Source organism: Lagenorhynchus albirostris, chromosome 2, assembly GCF_949774975.1.
Source record: "Lagenorhynchus albirostris chromosome 2, mLagAlb1.1, whole genome shotgun sequence".
Classification (NCBI taxonomy): domain Eukaryota; kingdom Metazoa; phylum Chordata; class Mammalia; order Artiodactyla; family Delphinidae; genus Lagenorhynchus; species Lagenorhynchus albirostris.
Window position 1 is genome coordinate 85627087 of NC_083096.1, and position 19259 is coordinate 85646345.

Genomic DNA, 19259 nt, shown 5'->3' on the forward strand with positions numbered 1-19259 from the left:
GCTACTGTGCATATACCCAGAGAAAACCATAATTCAGAAAGACACATGCACCCCAATGTTCATTGCAGCAGTATTTACAATAGCCAGGTCATGGAAGCAACTTAAATGCCCATCAACAGATGAATGGATAAAGAAGTTGTGGTAAATATGTACAGTGGAATATTACTCAGGCATAAAAAGGAACAAAATTGGGTCATTTGTAGACACGTGGATGGATCTAGAGACTGTCATACAGAGTGCAGTAAGTCAGAAAGAGAAAAACAAATATCGTATATTATTGCATACATATGGAACTTAGAAAAATGGTACCAATGAACCAGCTTGCAGGGCAGAAATTGAGACACAGATGTAGAGAACAAACGTATGGACAGACCAAGGGGGGAAAGCGGCGGGGTGGTGGTGGTGGTGGTGTGATGAATTGGGCGATTGGGATTGACAATTGCTGATGTGCATAAAATTGATGACTAATAAGGACCTGCTATATAAAAGAATAAATAAAATTAAATTTAAAAAATAGATAAAATATAACTTGAAACTTAACAGGGTAAAAGGTGTTCCAATTTAAAACACCAAGAAATAGCATCATCATTCATTGTTTTTAAGCTTTTTCTTCCTTTTGTAATATAAACATTTATTTCCAAATATTTTGGGATTTTCGTTTTGGTTTAGAACTGATTTCTAATTCATTTCCATAATGGGTTAGAAAACATCCTCAGAATGATTTCAATCCTTTTAAATTTATCATGTCTTATTTTATAGCCCATTGTATGGTCTATTGGTAAATGTTCCATGTATCGCTCTGATATTTGCATTTAAAATGATATTGCACAATATATAGATGAATGGTAAAACTCATGCTGATAATTTAAATTAAAAATTTTTTCCCATAAAACATTAAATAGTAAATTTAAAATGCCATGATAAGCTGAAAAGAAGACTGCAGAAAAAGGAAAAGCTTCATATGTACCTTTAAAGCACTTTGAACAAGGGGCCTCATGTTTTCAATTTGCCCTGGGGCCCACAAATTATGTCCCTGGCCCTAAGTGCAGGTCTGCTGTTAACAAATTCACAACAGTTTTGTTTAACTGAAAATGTTTTTATTTCACCTTCATCTTGAAGGATATGTCTAGAATTCTAGATTTCACAGATATTTTTTTCCCCTTAGCACTTCAATTTTTATTTATTTATTTATTTATTTTGCTGTTCTGGACAGCTTGTGGGATCTTAGTTCCCCAACCAGGGATTGAACCCGGGCCCACGGCAGTGAAAGCACCGAGTCCTAACCACTGGACCACCAAGGAATTCTCTAAATATTTTCCATTGTTTTCTGACTTACCTTGTTGTTCTTATATGTAATGTATATTCTTTCCTTTGGCTCTTAAGAATTTTCTCTTTATCACCAGTTTTCAGCAACTTGATTATGGTTTGCCTTGGTAAGGCTTTCCTTATATTTATCCTGTTTGGAATTTGTTGAGCCCCATGTATCTATGTGTTAAGAGTTTTCATCCAATTTAGAAAAATTTCAGCTATTATTTCTTGAAATATTTGTTCCCTGCCTCCCAACCCCTCACTTCTGGGATTCCCATTTATATGTAAGGTAAACCACTTGATATTGTCCCAGTGAGACTTTTGTTTTACTCTTTTCTTCTCTCTGTGCTTCAGTTTTTGTGTTAGTTTTTGACAGTTTTTATTACTACTTATTCAACTTCACTGATCATTTCCTCTGCAGTGTCTAAAATCTGCTGTTCAAACAAAACAGTGAAGTTTTCTTTTCATATGGGGTATTTTTAAGCTCCAGAAGTTACCTTTGTTTTCTTTTTTATGTCTTCTATTTCTATACTTATTATGTTCATATTTTGTTTTAAGTTTATGAATATATTTAAAATATCTGAATTGAAGTCTTTCTCTGCCAACTGTATCATGTCTGTCATTTTTGCTTCAGTTTCTGTTAACTGATTTTTCTCCTGATTATGGGTCTCATTTTCAAGCTTCTTTGCATGTTTAGTAATTTTGATTTGATGCTAGACATTGTAAATGTTACATTGTGGTGTGTCTGGATTTTGATGTGTTCATGTAAAAAATATTGACTTTTGTTTCTGTGGTTATTTAAATTACTTATGAATCAACTTGATCCTTCTGAAAAGTTTTTTTTTGTGGTGGTTCTAAAGTAGCCTTCACTCTAGGGCTAGTTTAGTCCCACTGGCAAGCCGTGACCTCCTATTGTTTCTACTGAATTACCCAGGTGTTTGGCAAGGCCTCCCTTGTGAAGATCATTGGAAGTTGAACATTTCCCAGACCTTTGTTAACTCTGGGTGTTAGTCAGCTTTACAGGGTTCCATTAGCTCTTCTTTCCCAGTAATATGTTGTCTAGCCTCGTGCAGTGTTACCTTATACCTTACCAGCTTAGTATTCAGCCCAAGACTCAAGTAGATCCTATGTAGATTTCTGGAGCTTCTCTTCTGTGTTGCTCCCTCCTTTCTGATACTGTACCCTGAAGATTGTATTTGCCTCTGCCCCTCCACACTCTGGTCTCTTTATCCTTAACTCAGCATGGTTACCATGTTCTATGCTGTTTTCTGAAAAGAGCCTCCTGGGTGAAAGCTGGGCCATCTTGGTGCCCACTTCATTTGTTTTCCTTCTTTCAGGGATCACAGTCCTTTGCTGTTATTCAATATCTAAAAGCATTTGTTTTACATATAAGTCCAGTTTTATAGTTTTTTATGTTGGGAAGGCAAGTCTAGTCCAATTTTTCTATCATACCAGAAGTGAGAGTCTTTTCAGTCCCTTTCATCTGTTTTCTTTCTAATTGAGGTAAAATTCACATAACAAAAATTAACCATTTAAAAGTATATCCTTTCATCAGTTTTTAAGTCAACTTTTAGAATGTTCTAAATTCTTCCTATTTGTCCAGATTATACTTAATCAAATAAAATATTTTAAAGGATTTGGAGTGAGAAACTTTCCTTACATAGACTTGAGTCAGTAAAATAGAACGTTAATATTCTCTTTCTTAAAGGGAATTTCACTTACCTGAATGGATTTAGATTGGTTTCTTTTAAAAGGCTAAGAACACAGAATCCTATATGTGTTAGGTTATACTATAAATTACATCGTAAGCTGATAAACTGTAGTTGCTGTTTATCTTGGATGAAAGTAAATACTCAGAAAAGCAATAGAAAACAAGTTTAAGTCCCCTCATACGAACCTTCAAGTTGTGAACTTTCAAAGATGCGAATGTGTGTTCACATGTCCAGTCACGTAAGTTAGTTCACGTGTCTGGTGTACATTGTCACGTGCATGCATCCTCTACAAGAGGTTGTGCTTTTGTGTATTTTACAGTACTGTATAGAGTACAGTAGTACAGTATCTTTATTTCAAGCCCAGGATGTCCGGAAGCAAGTGTAAAAACAGTGGTGATCTAGCTGGTACTGCTAAAAAGACCAGGAACTGGAGGCCCAGAGAAAGGACGAAGAGAGACAAGAGGAGGAAGAAGTAACTGAAGAACCAAAGAGATTCATGATGCAGGAAATGGCAAGGGGATTTTCTTTATTTGAGGAGGCACTGTTAGTTTTTGAGGCACAGGACCCGAACATAGAACAGTACACAAAGGTTGAAGCAGCCGTTCAGAATGCAATCCGGTGCTACCATGTCATCTATGACAAGAAAAAAAGGGCTACTACCCAGACATCACTGGATTGTTTTTTCAAGAGGGTAGATAGAATTGAATCCAGCAAGGAACCAGAACCTGTGCCACCATCATCAGGTGTGAGTGAACTTGCAGTTTGCCTTCTGTCTCCTGTTGCTGACGATCCTTCACCGCTAGCATCTCCCACCTCCTATCCTTCCTCTAGTCAGTAACTCTTCCTTGCCTGTTCACTAGATGCCAGCCCCTGTATGCCAGCTGTTGTACTGTACTACTGTACTTTTCAAGGTACTGTACTGTAAGATTAAAAATGTTTATTTTTTGTTTTTGTTTGTTTTTTATGCATTATTTGTATGAAAAGTATTATAAACCTATTACAGTACTATATAGCCAATTGTGTTAATCCGGTACCTAGGCTAATTTTGCTGGACTTACGAACAAATCGTACTTAACAAATGTGCTCTCAGAACGGAACTCGTTTGTATATGGAGGACTTACTGTAAAAACAAAAGGACATGATTAAGAATCACCTCTTTGGGAACAAAGAGTAGGAAAAAATAATTGATTAGTAGCCTTTACTCCAAGCATTCTGTTTTATTATACTTTTAAAATCATGCTTAGTTTTTCACATTTACACTTCTTTTGCCCACCCGAGGAACTGAGTTGCTGGTTTCTTCTCTTGAGGTTGCCCATTGTGGTTATCGTGAGCTGTAGCTTCTCTTCGTGTGAGTCCTGCCTGACTTAATAGTTTTTAATAGTTGGAGAAGCTTTGGACTCATTTTGTAGTATTAAGAGAAGAAACAAAATTTTAAAAATTATTGAAGCTGTTATATTTTCTCAATCTGTGTTTCTGTGAGAACTGTTGAAGCAAGGCTCAGAAAGCAGTGTCTAGGGGCAAATATGTGAATAAGTTGGCTTTAGGGAGCTTTCAAAAGATGAAGCTTGGAGAGATCTAGGACTTGAACACTGGGCCAGCACATAGGGATTAGAATGTCTACTGATAGTGGAGGTCAAGGCAAGAAACTAGAGGTGAAGGATGGGATATAAAGAATCTTGCAGGCTAGGAGAGCCATAGGGGAGGAGGTGCTGGGTAGCAAAGTGACTCAATTTAATTAGACTAAAAGGACAGTTAGATGTGAGATGCCTGTAAGGAAAAATCAGGCAACTCTTGGTTTGGTGATTCTTATTTTTTGGATAGGACAGAATCACAACTTATGTATAAGAATAGGCAAGCCACATTATAAAGAGTTTAATTTGGCAAAAATTGGAGCTGTGCAATCATGTATAAAGACAGATTATAATATCAATATAGGCATTGATCTAATTAGAATGCATTAAAACTTTTTGGTTTTGAAATAATTTGTCATTTTTTAAAAGCTGCAATGTATTAATACATAGTTAGGAGAAAATAGCATTTCTCTTCATAATACCTACCTAGATTTAAGGAGTGTCATGTTGCTATGCTACTCTCTTGCCACTGAAACACCATGAATACACATCACTTATATTTGTATGTGAATTCCATAGATTAAGCCATTTGTTGCCAGTTCTTTTCAAGTTAAACATTTTTTTTTTTTTTAGCCCAAGCAATTTTCATCTTTTTCTTCTCAGTTTCACGCCTTCATACTTAAAACACATTAACAAGGGAAGAGTAATGAAAGAGTTTGGGACTGCCAAAAACCTTGACTAGGTTCCCAGGAGAGAGAAAAATACTCCTATCTTGTCTGTAGTGAAGAAAACCTGAGTCTAAAGACACCTTAAAATCCTTAGGAATTCTCTGTAAACATCAGAAACTAGTATAAAGGATTTTCAGAGTTTTAATAATGAGCAGTAGAAGCTGATTGGATGTTCAAATTCTATGCATTAGTCTTTTGTGAAGAGTTCTGCCCAACAGCTTTTATATTTTGGGTGCTTTGTTTTGTTTTTTTCCACTCATGAGTTCAATTTCTTAAGGTTTTTTAAAATGATTTTCTTTGCATAAGACCCTCATCAAAGTTTATTTGCTAGCAAACCTGGTTTTCCTACAAACTTGAAGAAATAAGTGAAAGTTGATGGTAGTCCTGACTAGCAGTTGCTCTGCCTAGAATAAATTGTGTGTGTGTGTGGTGTGTGTATCAGTTTTGGTCAGCTACACTGACAGAGCTGGGCCAAGACATTTTCCTGCCTGTTAATCAAGGACACACAGACAAAGCTCAAGGAAGGATGACCCCTGTCTCAGGAAGTATCGAATCAGTTGCTATTTTTAAACAGTATACAGTAGAACTTGAGATCAGGTCTTTACTCAGTTGACAGGAAAAGTTCTCTGCCAAATTTTGCATTTGAGGAAACAGTTAATGGGCCTAAATGAGTGAAGCCTCTATGTGAAAGGAAGGGATGTGACTGTAAGTATTTTTGCTGATTTGGGTCAAGTGTGTGGTGGCAGAGATGTGGAAAATTCAGTCAGTGACAAAATAGGTTATTACATTTCAAAGTAACTGATAGTTAATGGCACCTTGGATTGTCTTTAGTGACAGTGGTGTGTATGGAATTCTGTGTTGCTAATAGTAAAGTTGAAATAAGGGTATGTGATGAGCTAATATTATCTCAGTGTAGCACTGGAGAAGGAAATCAGCTATTGGTGTGTTTCCAGACTAACTGGCTCTTCCTCTGGATTTTGATGTGTTCATGTAAAAAATATTGACTTTTGTTTCTGTGGTTATTTAAATTACTTACGAATCATAAACTTTTTGGTTATTTGGATATTTTGGTTATTTGAGATGTATTTCTGTATACTTTTTATAATACTCTGTTGGTCCTTGTTTCATTAACAGAAGGTTTTGTAAAGAATTGATTTATCACAAAATAATATTGTATACTACTATGTGTAATCTCTTATAAAACCTCATTCTACTTAACTTTAGGAAATTAAATATGCAGAATGTTAAAGCAGACAATTTGAGAAATACCATTAAGTAATATTTTCTCTGTAATATTATACCACCCTCTTAGGAATGCCTTTATGAGGTTGAATTGCTTAATGGATGACAGGTACATCTTTACATATGAAATGTTAGCGACTTATTTAGGGATAGGTGGGCAGTGTTTTAGTGGAGTTTAAATTAGGAAATTATAAAACTGTGTTAACATATTCATTTCATTTTAATAGGATTATTCAAGATAAAGTTGTAGCCATTTTCAACAAGGATTGATGATCAGAATTTTTCTTTTTAAAACATTTTCAAGTTAAAGATGAAAGGAAAATGCTGGAATTGTTTGGATTCTAACTGACAGGATAAAGAATATAGTATTTCACAGTTACTTGTAATGGAACCTCAGTAAAATTCATCACTTGTCATGCACCCAACTGGGAACATGGATGTTGGTTTTTCTCGTTCTGCTGTTCATACACTGTCAAGAAGCCACTGCAGAAACATCAAACAAAAAATTTCTCAGTGGGAAGGAAGAACTAATGGTAAATCTAATCCAGATAAGTGCGATCCAAAGGACTTTGGAGTGAGATATAATAACTGTAATCAAGAGATTCTTCTTAAGAGAAATCCTGTTGCTGAGGGAAAGAGCAAAAAACTGGATGTCACCAACTCTCAAAATGTTGATCAGGGTATTAATGAAGATGCCAAAAGCCACAATCGAAGTGAGGATGAAAGTGAGAGACGTGAGTATGATGATACACACTTCTTTAAAAATGAATCAGGATCCAACTGGGTATGTTCTCGGGCCAAACAAACTGAAAGCTGGAAAGAAGTTTTGGATCCAGAGACTTCATTACCTCCAGGAAATTTCTATACCTCACAGATATTGTGGAAGAAAATAGAAGCACTTCCCCCAGATAAAGTCTTAAATTTAGCTTTAGAACATTGTGACTCTTCAGAAAAAGAACTGAATTTCAGAGGTCTGGATAGTTCATATGGAGTAACGAAGAGCTTAGAAAACATTTACTCTGAACCTGAGGGACAAGAGTGTGGACCTTCTATAAATCCTTTGCCAAAACCTCGTAGGACATTCAGATATTTATCTGAATCTGGTGATATGCCATATAAAGAAAGAAACTGTGACAGAAAATACTGTGAAAATAATTCTTGTACAGAGCCCTCTTTAGCCCCTTCTCAGGAACCTGAACCAAAGAACTATGGCAGAAAAATCAGAGGGAGATCTAAAAGGTATGTTTTTATTTGAAAGGTAATGATTTTAAGTATTTTCCTTATAGAACTATTGAGCTTCTGTTTCCTTTTCAAACCAATTTCCATTTCCATGTGTGGGTTACACGTATAATTTGATTATACAGATGTTGATTAACCCAAGGGGAAAATACATATAAGCGAAACAGTAGGAGTATAGGTAATATCCAGGACAATCTACTGACATAAGTACTGTAGAAAAACTTCCATTTTATATCTTTAAAAATGTATAGGGGACTTCCCTGGCGGTCCAGTGATTAAGACTCCGCGCTTCCAATGCAAGGGATATGGGTTCGATCCCTGGTTGGGGAACTAAGATACCACCTGTCATGCGGTGCGGCCAAAAAAGAAAAGAACAATGTATAGGGAAGCAAGTACCTTCTTCTACTTCATTTAGGACATGCTGGCATTAGCCTCACTTTTTATTACAGAGTGAATTTAATAAAGTACCCAAAGAAGAACATGAATGTAATTGGCTAAAAGCCTCCAGTTTTCTCATGGTGCGTATTAGGGCATCAGCCTAATTTATTATTCTTAGGTATCTGATAAAACACCTTTGTAATTTTGTACACTAAGTCCTTTTCTTATCAATTTGTGTCTATCATACCAATATAAAGAATACTAGAGTTTTACAAGATACAACTTTAAAATGTATCTCCTTTCTTAAGGAAATCCTTTGAATTTGAGGACATTCAGCACTTTCGAAATCAGAACTCACAGAAGATTCGTGAAGAACTTAGAAGAAATTCTGGCTCAGCACTTTATTACACACAGTCTGAGGACAATATCTATGAGGATATCATATGTAGGTGTCCACAAACTTTGCAATTAAATTTAGTGAGTATGTAGTTGGTGGAGCCCTTAACTAGAGTATGTTATTTTCTTTTACAATCAAGCATGTCTTGCTCTAGATTTTCCTTTCTAATATTGAAACCTTTGTTGTATAAATTCCTTAATTCTCTAATGGATTTTACAACTAGTTTATTGGACTGTTCAGTTCAGAAGTAGATGTGTGTAGTATGGTATTTTGAGAATTCTTTGACGTTGGTTGGACGCCTGAGTGGTTTGTGAGCTTAAAGTACCATTGATTTTGAGACCTACATCCCTACAGCAATGTAGAGTAGAAAGCTGAACATATTTAGTCAGTTTTTGCTTTCTTTTCCTTTTAAGTGTAGTCAGTGTGTTCCCATTTAATTATGTTCCTCTAAACTTTTTTTTTCATTATTTTTCAAGATCCCACCAAAGAAAATCCATATGAAGATATTCCAGTGCAGCCTTTGCCCATGTGGAGGTCTCTTTCAACATGGAAGCTACCACCCCCTAAAAGTGCTTTCAAAGCACACAAGGTATAACCAGAGAAATAAGAAAATATTAGAATCTTATTTATGATCCTACAAAAAGGTTAAAATGGTTTAACTAGGGCCAAAACTAAGAGGCACTGAAATGTTGGTTTATTGTTCTTTGTTTTATTTTGGGGGGAGCAGCACAAAACTTTTTTTTTGGTTTTGGGGAGGGGTTTTTGTTTGTTTTCTTAGCGCTTGAGAAGACTTGAATACAAACACCTTTAGACAGACCATAAACCTTTTAGTTCACTATAGTTACCACAGCACTGTAATAGTCTCACATCAACCTGTGGCCTAAATTACCTGTCTGGTCCCTGCAAGCACTCACCAGCCCTGAAAGCAAAGGCTGCCTTGAGTTAATGAGGACTCTGAGCTATTGTTTTCTGGAAATTTGATTACACTGTTGTAGAAGAACTTGGATTAGAAACCCAAGAAACTTCTTTACAAACAGTGAAAAAGAAATTACGGTGTCCTCTTTTAGATGATTTTAAAGGAAAGATAAATATTTTGGGGGGATAGCTTTGACTTTGAGAACACAGGCATTACCTAGATGATCTTACCTTAGCAGTACCTCTTCTGTTTTAGCTTCCGCCCAAACCTCAGTTACTTCACCGGAAGACTATGGAACCGAAGAACTCACAAGTTTATTTATGGCCAAAGCTCACAAAGGATACCACATTGCCTGTCACTTTAACTGAATGGAAGCTTTTCCGAGCTGGAGAAGTTGCAAACAGGAAAAGGAAAAATCTTCCAAGGGTAAGAACTCCAGTACTTTGATTCTTCAACTCTTACTTCAGCATTTCCACAAATGCGAATAAATAAACTTTAGACTGAAACGAATAATAGGTTAGAACTGACCTACTGGAATTAGAAGATTTGGAAAGCAGCCTTAAGCTAAGTTTTTGCTCATGCAAGAAAAATGCATGAATGGCTTTTGCCAAGGTTTTTGTGTGTGTGTGTGTGGATTTGGAAAATTGATTTTAGATGGAGGGCTTCACTCTAGTTACCTTAGTTCTCATTAAAATCAGCTGCCGGTGTGAAGGAAGCCCTAGAACCTCATGTAAAAGGACCTTCTAGTAAGCTGGCATCAGTGTTGTTCTCACTTATTTGTATAACAGCCAAAGTTAATTCAGTTTTGTGCCTGAGTTTACAAATTTTCGGTAATGACAAAGTATATGCCAAAAATGTCCACTCAAAGGAAGGAAAAAAGAAATTTTACTATTACTTGGGAAAAGAAATTTTTGCCAATTATATTAAATAAATGACTTCTCTCTCAAGGGAGAAAAGGCAATAAGTCTGTAAATCATCTCAGTGAGAGCCACTGAACCAAAATAAAGAAATTTGGATTATTTGTAATATATATATTTTTAAGAGAGACATTTAAGAAATTACATGAAAATATTTAAAAACTGTTTATGTTATTTTGTTCTGTAATTCAGAATGTTTTCAGGATTACTATGCAGAAATAAAATCATTTAAATAGTATTCCTGTCTTTAATCCCATCTGAATTAGCTATATTCATTTAGCACATGATTTCTATACCTGATTTTAACACTGAACAAAAGTCATAGCTGTTTCTTGGTGTAGTAACTGCTGATTGGTTCCTTGGGAAATATTCTGTTCCACAGTTACTTTAATTCTTCTGATCCATTTCCTGCCCCTCCCTCTTTAATATGTGAAGTGTTAAAGGCACAGAGTTTTTTTTAAAGCACTAAACTGATCTCTCTGGAAAAAAAAATCTTTAGGTGTTTATTCTCCTGTGTATGGTGAGGACTACTTAAAAATCAGAGGTTTAAAGAATTTCCAGGATGTATGTATATATAATGCATAACAATCACTTTCCTGTATACCAGGAACTAACACCGCATCGTAAATCAACTATACTTCCAAAAAAAAAAAAAAAAAAAAGAATTGCTGGCACAACAAAGCAGCCTCCCACATGTTCCAGAAACAGCAGATCATGCGTTCACAGGGGCTAGAACACAAACACATAAGGAATTGTATTTAAGATGTGGTTCTTGGAATAGCATTAACAAATATTTAGAAATTATGGATTGTGGAATTTAATGAGACCCAAGGATATTTGCAGTGCTTTTGATTTCATGCCTCAGTATTTTATGTACTGTGGATCCCTTGAGTACTCAAAGCCTGTTCTCTTTCTGATTATAGGTGAGATGATCCAACTTTTCCTGTTTGGATATTTTCCCAAAGGTTTTCTTGAGAAGTGGGGAAGAGAAAAATGGTGATGAATTCTTGATTGTCAGGCAGGAACAGACTGTTAGCATTTCTACCTGTGACCCTCCTTGGATTAAATCCTTTTAGGATGTTTCATTTGCAATACAAATTTTGGTTTTGGACTATCTTCGGGAACAACATTCCATGAGGAAAGCAGTTTTCACTTATTTCCTCTTTGATGACTAGAGCTATCTCTGGAAGGGAAACTGGTTTCATAGTTTGAAAGTAACTGATCTAGTCCATATGCCTCTTCCCTACCCTTCCTTTCTTTCTCTGCTGTGGCAATCTGTGTGGGATTGTTTGCTAGAGTAGATTTCCTAATGTTTTATATTGTTTGTGTCAAGTGTGTACAGCAATATGGTTTCCATCATTTCTTAGGAAAACTATTCTACAGTATTTCCTGTAACTAGAAGGTAATTATAGGCTCCTAGCTCATAATCAAAATTTAAATTTTATTACTTTATCTCATATTTCTAGAATAGATAGTTCCCTTTTCTTTATAACATTTGAGTATACTTTTAAGTATACTTTTCAAATACACATTAATAATTCTACTATTTTTGGTCCTTATGTATCCAAAATACATGTTTACTCTCATACATCTTTCCTATAGCCCCTAGCAATACCTTTTTATGTTGAATTCTCTTATTTTTTTAATAATGCTAATATTTAAGAATATTGGTAACTTTTCACTTGAATTATAGCTATGAAAATCTTTAAAAGAATAAACTCATCCAAAAATGTGGGAATAATCTGCATATTGGAAGCACATGTTTCTCACATGTTATTTTTCTTGCAGTGGACTGATTCACTGCCTATGGATTGCCAGGATTGCTAGAGAAACAAGGACAAAGGAAAAAACAAGAACATTTTTCTCAAGCAACTTTGTTGGTTATCATATTATATAATGTTCCTAACAACTGTAATTCTGGGCATTAAATATGTTAAATCAATATTGATAGTTAAGAAAAAGTTTGGAATTTTAAGAAAAATATACATAGAAAAACTAATCAATTTCTCCTTTTAAAAGTGGCTGTTGATCAGCTTTCATTCTTTTCTCTTTTTTAAGCCCAGTCTGTCTGTCTGTCTCTTTTATACACACTTCCCAGAAGCAAAGAAAGAATTTTAATGAATAATGCATATTAAATGGAACATTGTTTTGTACTTGGGCATATTTGAGAATCTCCTATTTTTATGACATGTTTCCAAAATAAATTATAATATTAGTGCTCCCAGTAGCAAAGGAGTATTCCTTTTGACTAAAGCTTTCTAAGCGTGATTATCCTCTCTTTGCAAAAATTCCTGGGAGCAGACATAACTGTGCCTCACCCTGCCTTACAAGTGAGTAAATATCCCACTTCCTACTCTGAGCTCGCAAAAACTTGAGTCCATTGGTAAGGCTTGGTCAATATATGGAGTGCAGTAGCCAGATTTCCTGCATGTTGTGACATGGAATGACAAGCAATCTCTCTAAGAACCTGTGCTAAACTTCCTCTGGAAAGGAAATATCCTTTCCCACTTCTCTTACCCATGTTAAATGGAGTATGTATTAGAATAGCATATCATCTTACTAAAGATAATTTTAGATTCAAAATTGAAAAATGTAAAGGTTTTTATTTATAAAATGGATCTTTCTCTGAACGAGAATCACTAATAAGTTAATATCAAGCTGCAAAACTTGTTGCTGTTTGTTTTAGCTTGTACTTTTCTGGTCTTTTTTCAGCTTGTATTGAAAATAGATGATATATTTGAATCTAAGAGAGGGAAGAAGAGGGTAAAGTTACACCCTTACACTGGAAAAGATGTACCTCCCTCTAAAGGTAAGAATTGTTCCAACTGTCCATAGCTATTAGCATATGAGGGGCAAATCATTAAATAATTTAATGTTTGATGTGAATTATAATTTTTGGTTTACTTTCCTGTCTATCCCACTTAAACATAAAACTTCTTTAGGCTAAGGGATTATTTCTTGTTCTTCCTCAAATCCCTTTTGTTTAGTTCTGTACCAAGTAATAACTATTGGATGAATAAGTAAATAAATTAAAAAATAGTTATAAACCAATAAGACTAATTTTCATGGACAGGTTGCATCCTTATTATGTAGTACTACTTTGATTTATAGTCTTTTGTCAGTATAGACTCTCTCAGTGGAGAAATGAAAATATTAAGTATATATATACTGAATGTATGTGGTATTCAACCTATAGTCATCTAATAAGTTCAGTAGTTTTATTCCTCAGATGCCTAGATAAAACTTAGATTGTCTTAAGAAACTTTCAACATCTATAGTGAATTATTATTGTAGAATCTTCTTTACAACTTTAACTTGGTTGTCTGGCAAAGGATGTGTAGAGTTTAGCAATTTTTGTCTGTGAGATTCATAAGTGAGAAGCAACAGCCAAGTCATACCAGAAAAGAATATTTCATATTTTTGCAGACTTCCAAAGACAGAAATTTCTTCATTTCCATTGAAAATCTCTTCTTCATTCTAACAATTACTATGTGAAAATAAACTTCCCCATTCAATAATTCAAGACTCTTTCTTCTTACTTTGTGATGATTAAAATCATCTCATCACCATTTTAAATGTGAGTTTTCATATTTTCAAAAGCAATTATTACAACATTTCAGCCTTCTCTTCTGTAGAAGAAATACTTCTGGTTATTGTTAATAATAATAGCTACCATTTACTGAATGAAGTAATAGTTTCTTTATGTACTTTATCTGGTGTATAACGTATGACCACACTGGGAGGTAGGGACTGTCCTAATTTTACAGAGGAAGAAGCTGAGCCAGAGGAGGAAGCATCAATTTGAATCAAGGAACATGATACCACAAAGTCTTCTTCTTCTCTATTATGATTGTTTTTCTAAATAACAGCATGTAGCAAATATTATTGTTTTATAGATAAGGAAATAAATTATAAATTGTAAATTTTGTGAAATATCAAGACACTGGAACCAGGACAAATTCTTAGAAAACATTATCATTTTCCCGTATTAACAGCACTCTATTGATAACTGTATTCACCAGATATGCCACCCTAGGTAGATGATCACCGATCTCTTATTTTATTTGAATGCTTTATGGATTAGGAACATTTTAGTAAATTTGGCTCGAAGAAAAGTTTTTGAAGAGCCAAATCGTTTTTTTCACTGTATCATTATTGAAAAGAAAAAATTCAAGAGCATAAACTGCCAACTTCTAACACATACATACACAAAAAGGAGGAGTCCCTACAAATTTTTCTTTTGCATGGCTCAAAGGAAATATGCATTTACTCAGTCTCTGTGGCCAACTCCTTCAGTGGACCTGAGGAGTTTCTCTCATGCCTGAGGATCTCCTGGCTCAGTAGTCACAGTTCTCAGATTTTTGTTTACCTCCTTAAGCTTTTGTCTGTATATCAGCAATGCCTCATAGAACCAGATGATTGTATTTACCTACTCTGCCAGTACATGCTAGGTTTTACCGAATCTGTTGCAACCTAAACAGTTCTTAACTCTCAGTTATCAGGTATCACAAAATGATTTGTTGTCCTTCTTCAAAATTATAATTTTGTGTGTTGAAGTCACATTTTAAAAAGGGACAACCTAGTACTTTTTTGATCCCTACAGATTCTCAACAGATTTTCCTATTGGCTTATAAACCCCTTAACCTTCATTCAGTGTCTTGGAATGCAGATCGTCAAAACCCATAGATGTGAATATGTTAAAGCCATTTAAATGATCTTTTGTAAGGTCTTTTCCAGGTAAATTACCTTCCTCCCTTCCCTCTTTCTTTTTTTTTTGTCTTTCCAAACACTTCATGGGCTCCCAAGAGGTGCTTGGTGCTAAGGATACAAATAGGACTCAGGAGCTCACAGTGTTTGTTCTTTCATACTGAACAATATTTTATAGCCCCAGTATACTTTTTGTCATTGTAGTTAGTTTGAAGTTATAAAACCTGTACAGTACACAATATTTAAATACCTGCTTTTTCTGTAACATGTCTTGTGTACCTTTCCCACATATCTAATGAAGAGACAGTATTTGTTTTTATGTTCTCTTCTTCCTTATTACAAAATTAAAATGAGCACAGCAAGAAATTACAATAATATAAAATAACATAAAACGGAAAGCCAAAGTTTCCCAAACCTCCTCCTACTAATCCCAGAAAATCTTATGCGCATGCAAATATTTTTTCTCCCCAAATACTTTTATACTATTCAGACTTTGTATATCTTGCTGTTTTAAAAAATATATAATTAATATACTTTGGAGCTCTTTTGGTATCAACACATAGAGATCCACATAGCTGTACTGTATTTCTTGGTATAGATGTAAAAGAATTTTATTTAGCTGGTAGACATTTTGGCTGTTTCTAACATTTTATTTAACCTGTGGATAATTAAGTTTTATAAATAGATAGGTAGATGTATAGATATAGATTTTTTTCTTCAAACAATGCTGTAATATATATTTTTTGTTTATATATTTTTTTGTATGTTGGTAAGAATACATCTGTAGAATAAGTTCCTAGCAGTGTACTTAATCAAAGAACACATACTTTAAAGAACACATAAATTAAAATTTTTATAACTGCTGACAAATTGTCTCACAAATAGATTTTAACAACTTAAAAAAAAACAGCTTTGGGCTTCCCTGGTGGCGCAGTGGTTGAGAGTCCGCCTGCCGATGCAGGGGACACGGGTTCATGGCGTGGTCCGGGAAGATCCCACATTGCTGCGGAGCGGCTGGACCCGTGAGCCGTGGCCACTGGGCCTGTGCATCCAGAGCCTGTGCTCTGCAACAGGAGAGGCCACAACAGTGAGAGGTCCGCGTACCGCAAAAAAAAAAAAAACAGCTTTATATTTCTATGAAGAGCTTTTGAAAATGGTTTTTTCCTCGTAATCTTCATTAATACTGTGTTTTATTAGAGCTTTTTATTTTTTGCCAGTATCATGGTTGAAAAGTGTATCTTACTTATTGTTTTAAGTTATTAAATTTATTTTATTAATTATGAATTTGAACAGTTATGTTTATCAATAGTTATCAGTCTTTTTCTATAAATTGTCTTTTCCTACTCTTTTATTCATTTTTTTGTTGTGCTGTGTTTTTACTTATTCATTTGTAACAGCTATTTAAATATTAAGAAACTTAGCCTTGCGTCTGCAACGTGGATTTCAAATATTCCCTTTTGAATTTACTAATGATTTTTTATTAGATTAGAAATTTTACATTTTTATACAATCAAACTTCCGTACAGTTTTCATTTATGACTCCTAGTCCTTGTTTTTCCTGATATATTAAAATTTTTTCCCTTTCTTTTTATTTTAAAATTTTGCTTTAACTTTTCAGACTTAATTTAGAAATTTTTTGTTCACCTGTTCACGATGTTTTGTTTTGTGTTTTGGTTGTTCTCTTTCTTTCTTTTTTTTTTTTTTGTAAATTGACAATGTGCCTAGTATTGTACAGAACATTCCCTTCTAGAAACAGGCTAAAAGTATCTTAGCCTCAAGATACTTAAAATCCAATTGTGGAAAATAAGAGCAGTTCAAAGCCGTTTGAGTACTATAAGAATTCAGAGTAAAGTTCAGTTTAGTTTGGCATTAGAGGTAGCTTAGAGGCATCATAAAGGCATCATAAATATTACTTCATAAACTTACTTGGTAATCTTTCTTAGCCTCACATTTTCCTGTTAATCTAAATTCACAGTTTGTTCCGTATTGAGATGTTTGTTTAGCCAGGTTGGTGTTTTACCTTTGATACCTTATTTGGGAATATAAAGACAATGATATGAAGGTAGAAATAAAATCCACTCTGATCAAGGCTTTCTAAAACTAGTCTGAACTGCTGTTAATTTCTAGAATTAGGGATGAGAGGGGAACTGAGGAGGGAGGTGGGTATGGGAAGAAGATGGAATGGAATAGTTTCTTCTCTGAGCCTTTTATTCTTTTTTGCACCTGTCCTGCCCTGATACAGCTAAGTGGTTTGGAGAAAGGCTCAGCCTCCTTAATTATTCCTTACTCCAAGTAAGTCCCCAGGTCCGTGGAGCTTTTACATTGTTTTTGTCCTCATGTTCTGCCTGTTCTTGTTGGACAGTACAAATGGAAACTCTTTCTTTTCAGGTGAAACCTGTGGGTACGAAAGTGATGCCGAGTATCTGCCAAAGAGTGAGTGAGTCAGTGGGGCTGCTCCCTTTCGCGTGATGATCCTGGTTGTAGGTGGAGTGGCACCTGCCTTTGTGATTAAGCATGTTTTTTCTACACGAAGTTTCACTTTGTCGGTGATTTCTTCATTATAAGAACCTGTTGAGATTTGGGGAACTAAAGAGTACACTGTCAGATGTTTGACAGCATTAAAGATCTCCCATGGTAGAGTGAGGCAGACCAGTGTAGTTCTTAAGATGGAATGTTCTTCCACCTTAAGAGGGGAGCGGCAGAGCTGCACGTTCAGACATATGTGCAGCAGCCAAAACAGAGTATGTGAGTTATTCTCTGAGGCAAATACTTTGCATTAAATATCTGATTTTTTCATAGTCATTCATTTGAGTATCTTAGATATCTCTGACATTGGGACAGGAAACACTGATCTGTTTCTTATTCATAGGTATTTATATTCTAAATTATTGTGCCATTTACTTTCTGTTAGAATATAGAAGATGCTGTGCTTTTTTGGCTGTATTTGTTCAAGCAGTCATAGTGCTCTGTATCCTTCATCTAATGGATTTTCACAGCAAATTATTTAATTTCTGTTTAACTGAAGCATGGAAAAAATAGGAGACCTGAATTATCAAAGCTGAGTACAGGGCAGTTCCAGGTCTGATACTCTGATCTTATGATTAATAATCATGTGCTCCTACCAGTAGCCTAAATTGCTTCAGGTGTTTGATTCTGTAGGCTGACTGAAGGTGAAACTTAAGTCATCATCAGGTTCAGCTTGGATGTGTAAAGATGATTAATTTTGTTCTGTTGCTACTGAGAAACAGGCCCTAAAATTTTCTTGACTTGAACTGAGCCCTTTGGAGTTTGGAGCAAGGAAGGTTTGCCTAGAGCACTAAATGTACCGGATAATTTTGGAGAGGCACTCCAAAATTATTTTTTAAGTGTTCTTAATATTTTGATCTACCTTGTAACTTCTTTGGGGGCAGAATGCAACATATCTCAAAAGAAAAGCGAAACAGTTAGTGGATGAGTCTTTCCATCATTGGCTCAGAATGACACATAAGCAAATCTCTGGGATGCTTAGACTATTTCTTCTGCAAGTACTGCATGTCCCCTAGTGGAGACTACCCCAAATTATTCAGAATTTAGAGATAAATGAGAATAAAGGATAAATGGTATCCACTTTTCGGTGGGATTGCTCATACTGTTTACATAGTATGCTTCTATGAATTCTTTCTTTTGAGAAATAGTCTGCTAATGGATACCTTCTTACATGTCATTTTTCTCTCTTGCATTTAGCACCATTTATTGATATAAGTATATGTCCATTATTAGTAATATATGCCAAGGAGAAAAGGGAAAAGAACATTTCTTTAATGTGAGGATAGTTTTTGTTTTAACTTGATCAAACTTGTCTCTTTAGGAACTTACCTTCTATAGGACTCAGTTCTTTTATCAGATCTTTTCCCCCACCTAAGATTTCATGGTCCCCAAAATGGCATCTTTTGTCAGGGCAGTGCTTTTACCTGACATTTTCTGTGTATCCTGGCGTCATGCCATGAAAGATGGGATGGCACAGAGTATGTGTTGGGACATACATAGGTATCAGTTGGGACACAGAACATCGGTCCCACTGCAGGGCCCCCAGGTGCTTGTGAGAATCTGCACTTGTCCTCCAAGTGTGTCATAGCCCTAACAAGTATGTCTGGGTGGCAGACAT

The 19259-nt window shown here is 35.1% G+C and overlaps 1 protein-coding gene across 2 annotated transcripts in view; it reads left to right on the forward strand.

Moving 5' to 3' along the window:
- DENND2C (DENN domain containing 2C) overlaps positions 1-19259 on the forward strand; it is a 92801-nt gene that overhangs the window by 48406 nt on the left and 25136 nt on the right. For both annotated transcript variants that reach the window (XM_060139259.1, XM_060139260.1), the window contains exons 2-7: positions 6789-7800; positions 8487-8623; positions 9052-9164; positions 9747-9917; positions 13121-13217; positions 17504-17548. In XM_060139259.1, the coding sequence (XP_059995242.1) occupies positions 6977-7800; positions 8487-8623; positions 9052-9164; positions 9747-9917; positions 13121-13217; positions 17504-17548 (1387 nt within the window). In that variant the 5' untranslated portion in view covers positions 6789-6976. The remainder of the gene's footprint in view (positions 1-6788; positions 7801-8486; positions 8624-9051; positions 9165-9746; positions 9918-13120; positions 13218-17503; positions 17549-19259) is intronic.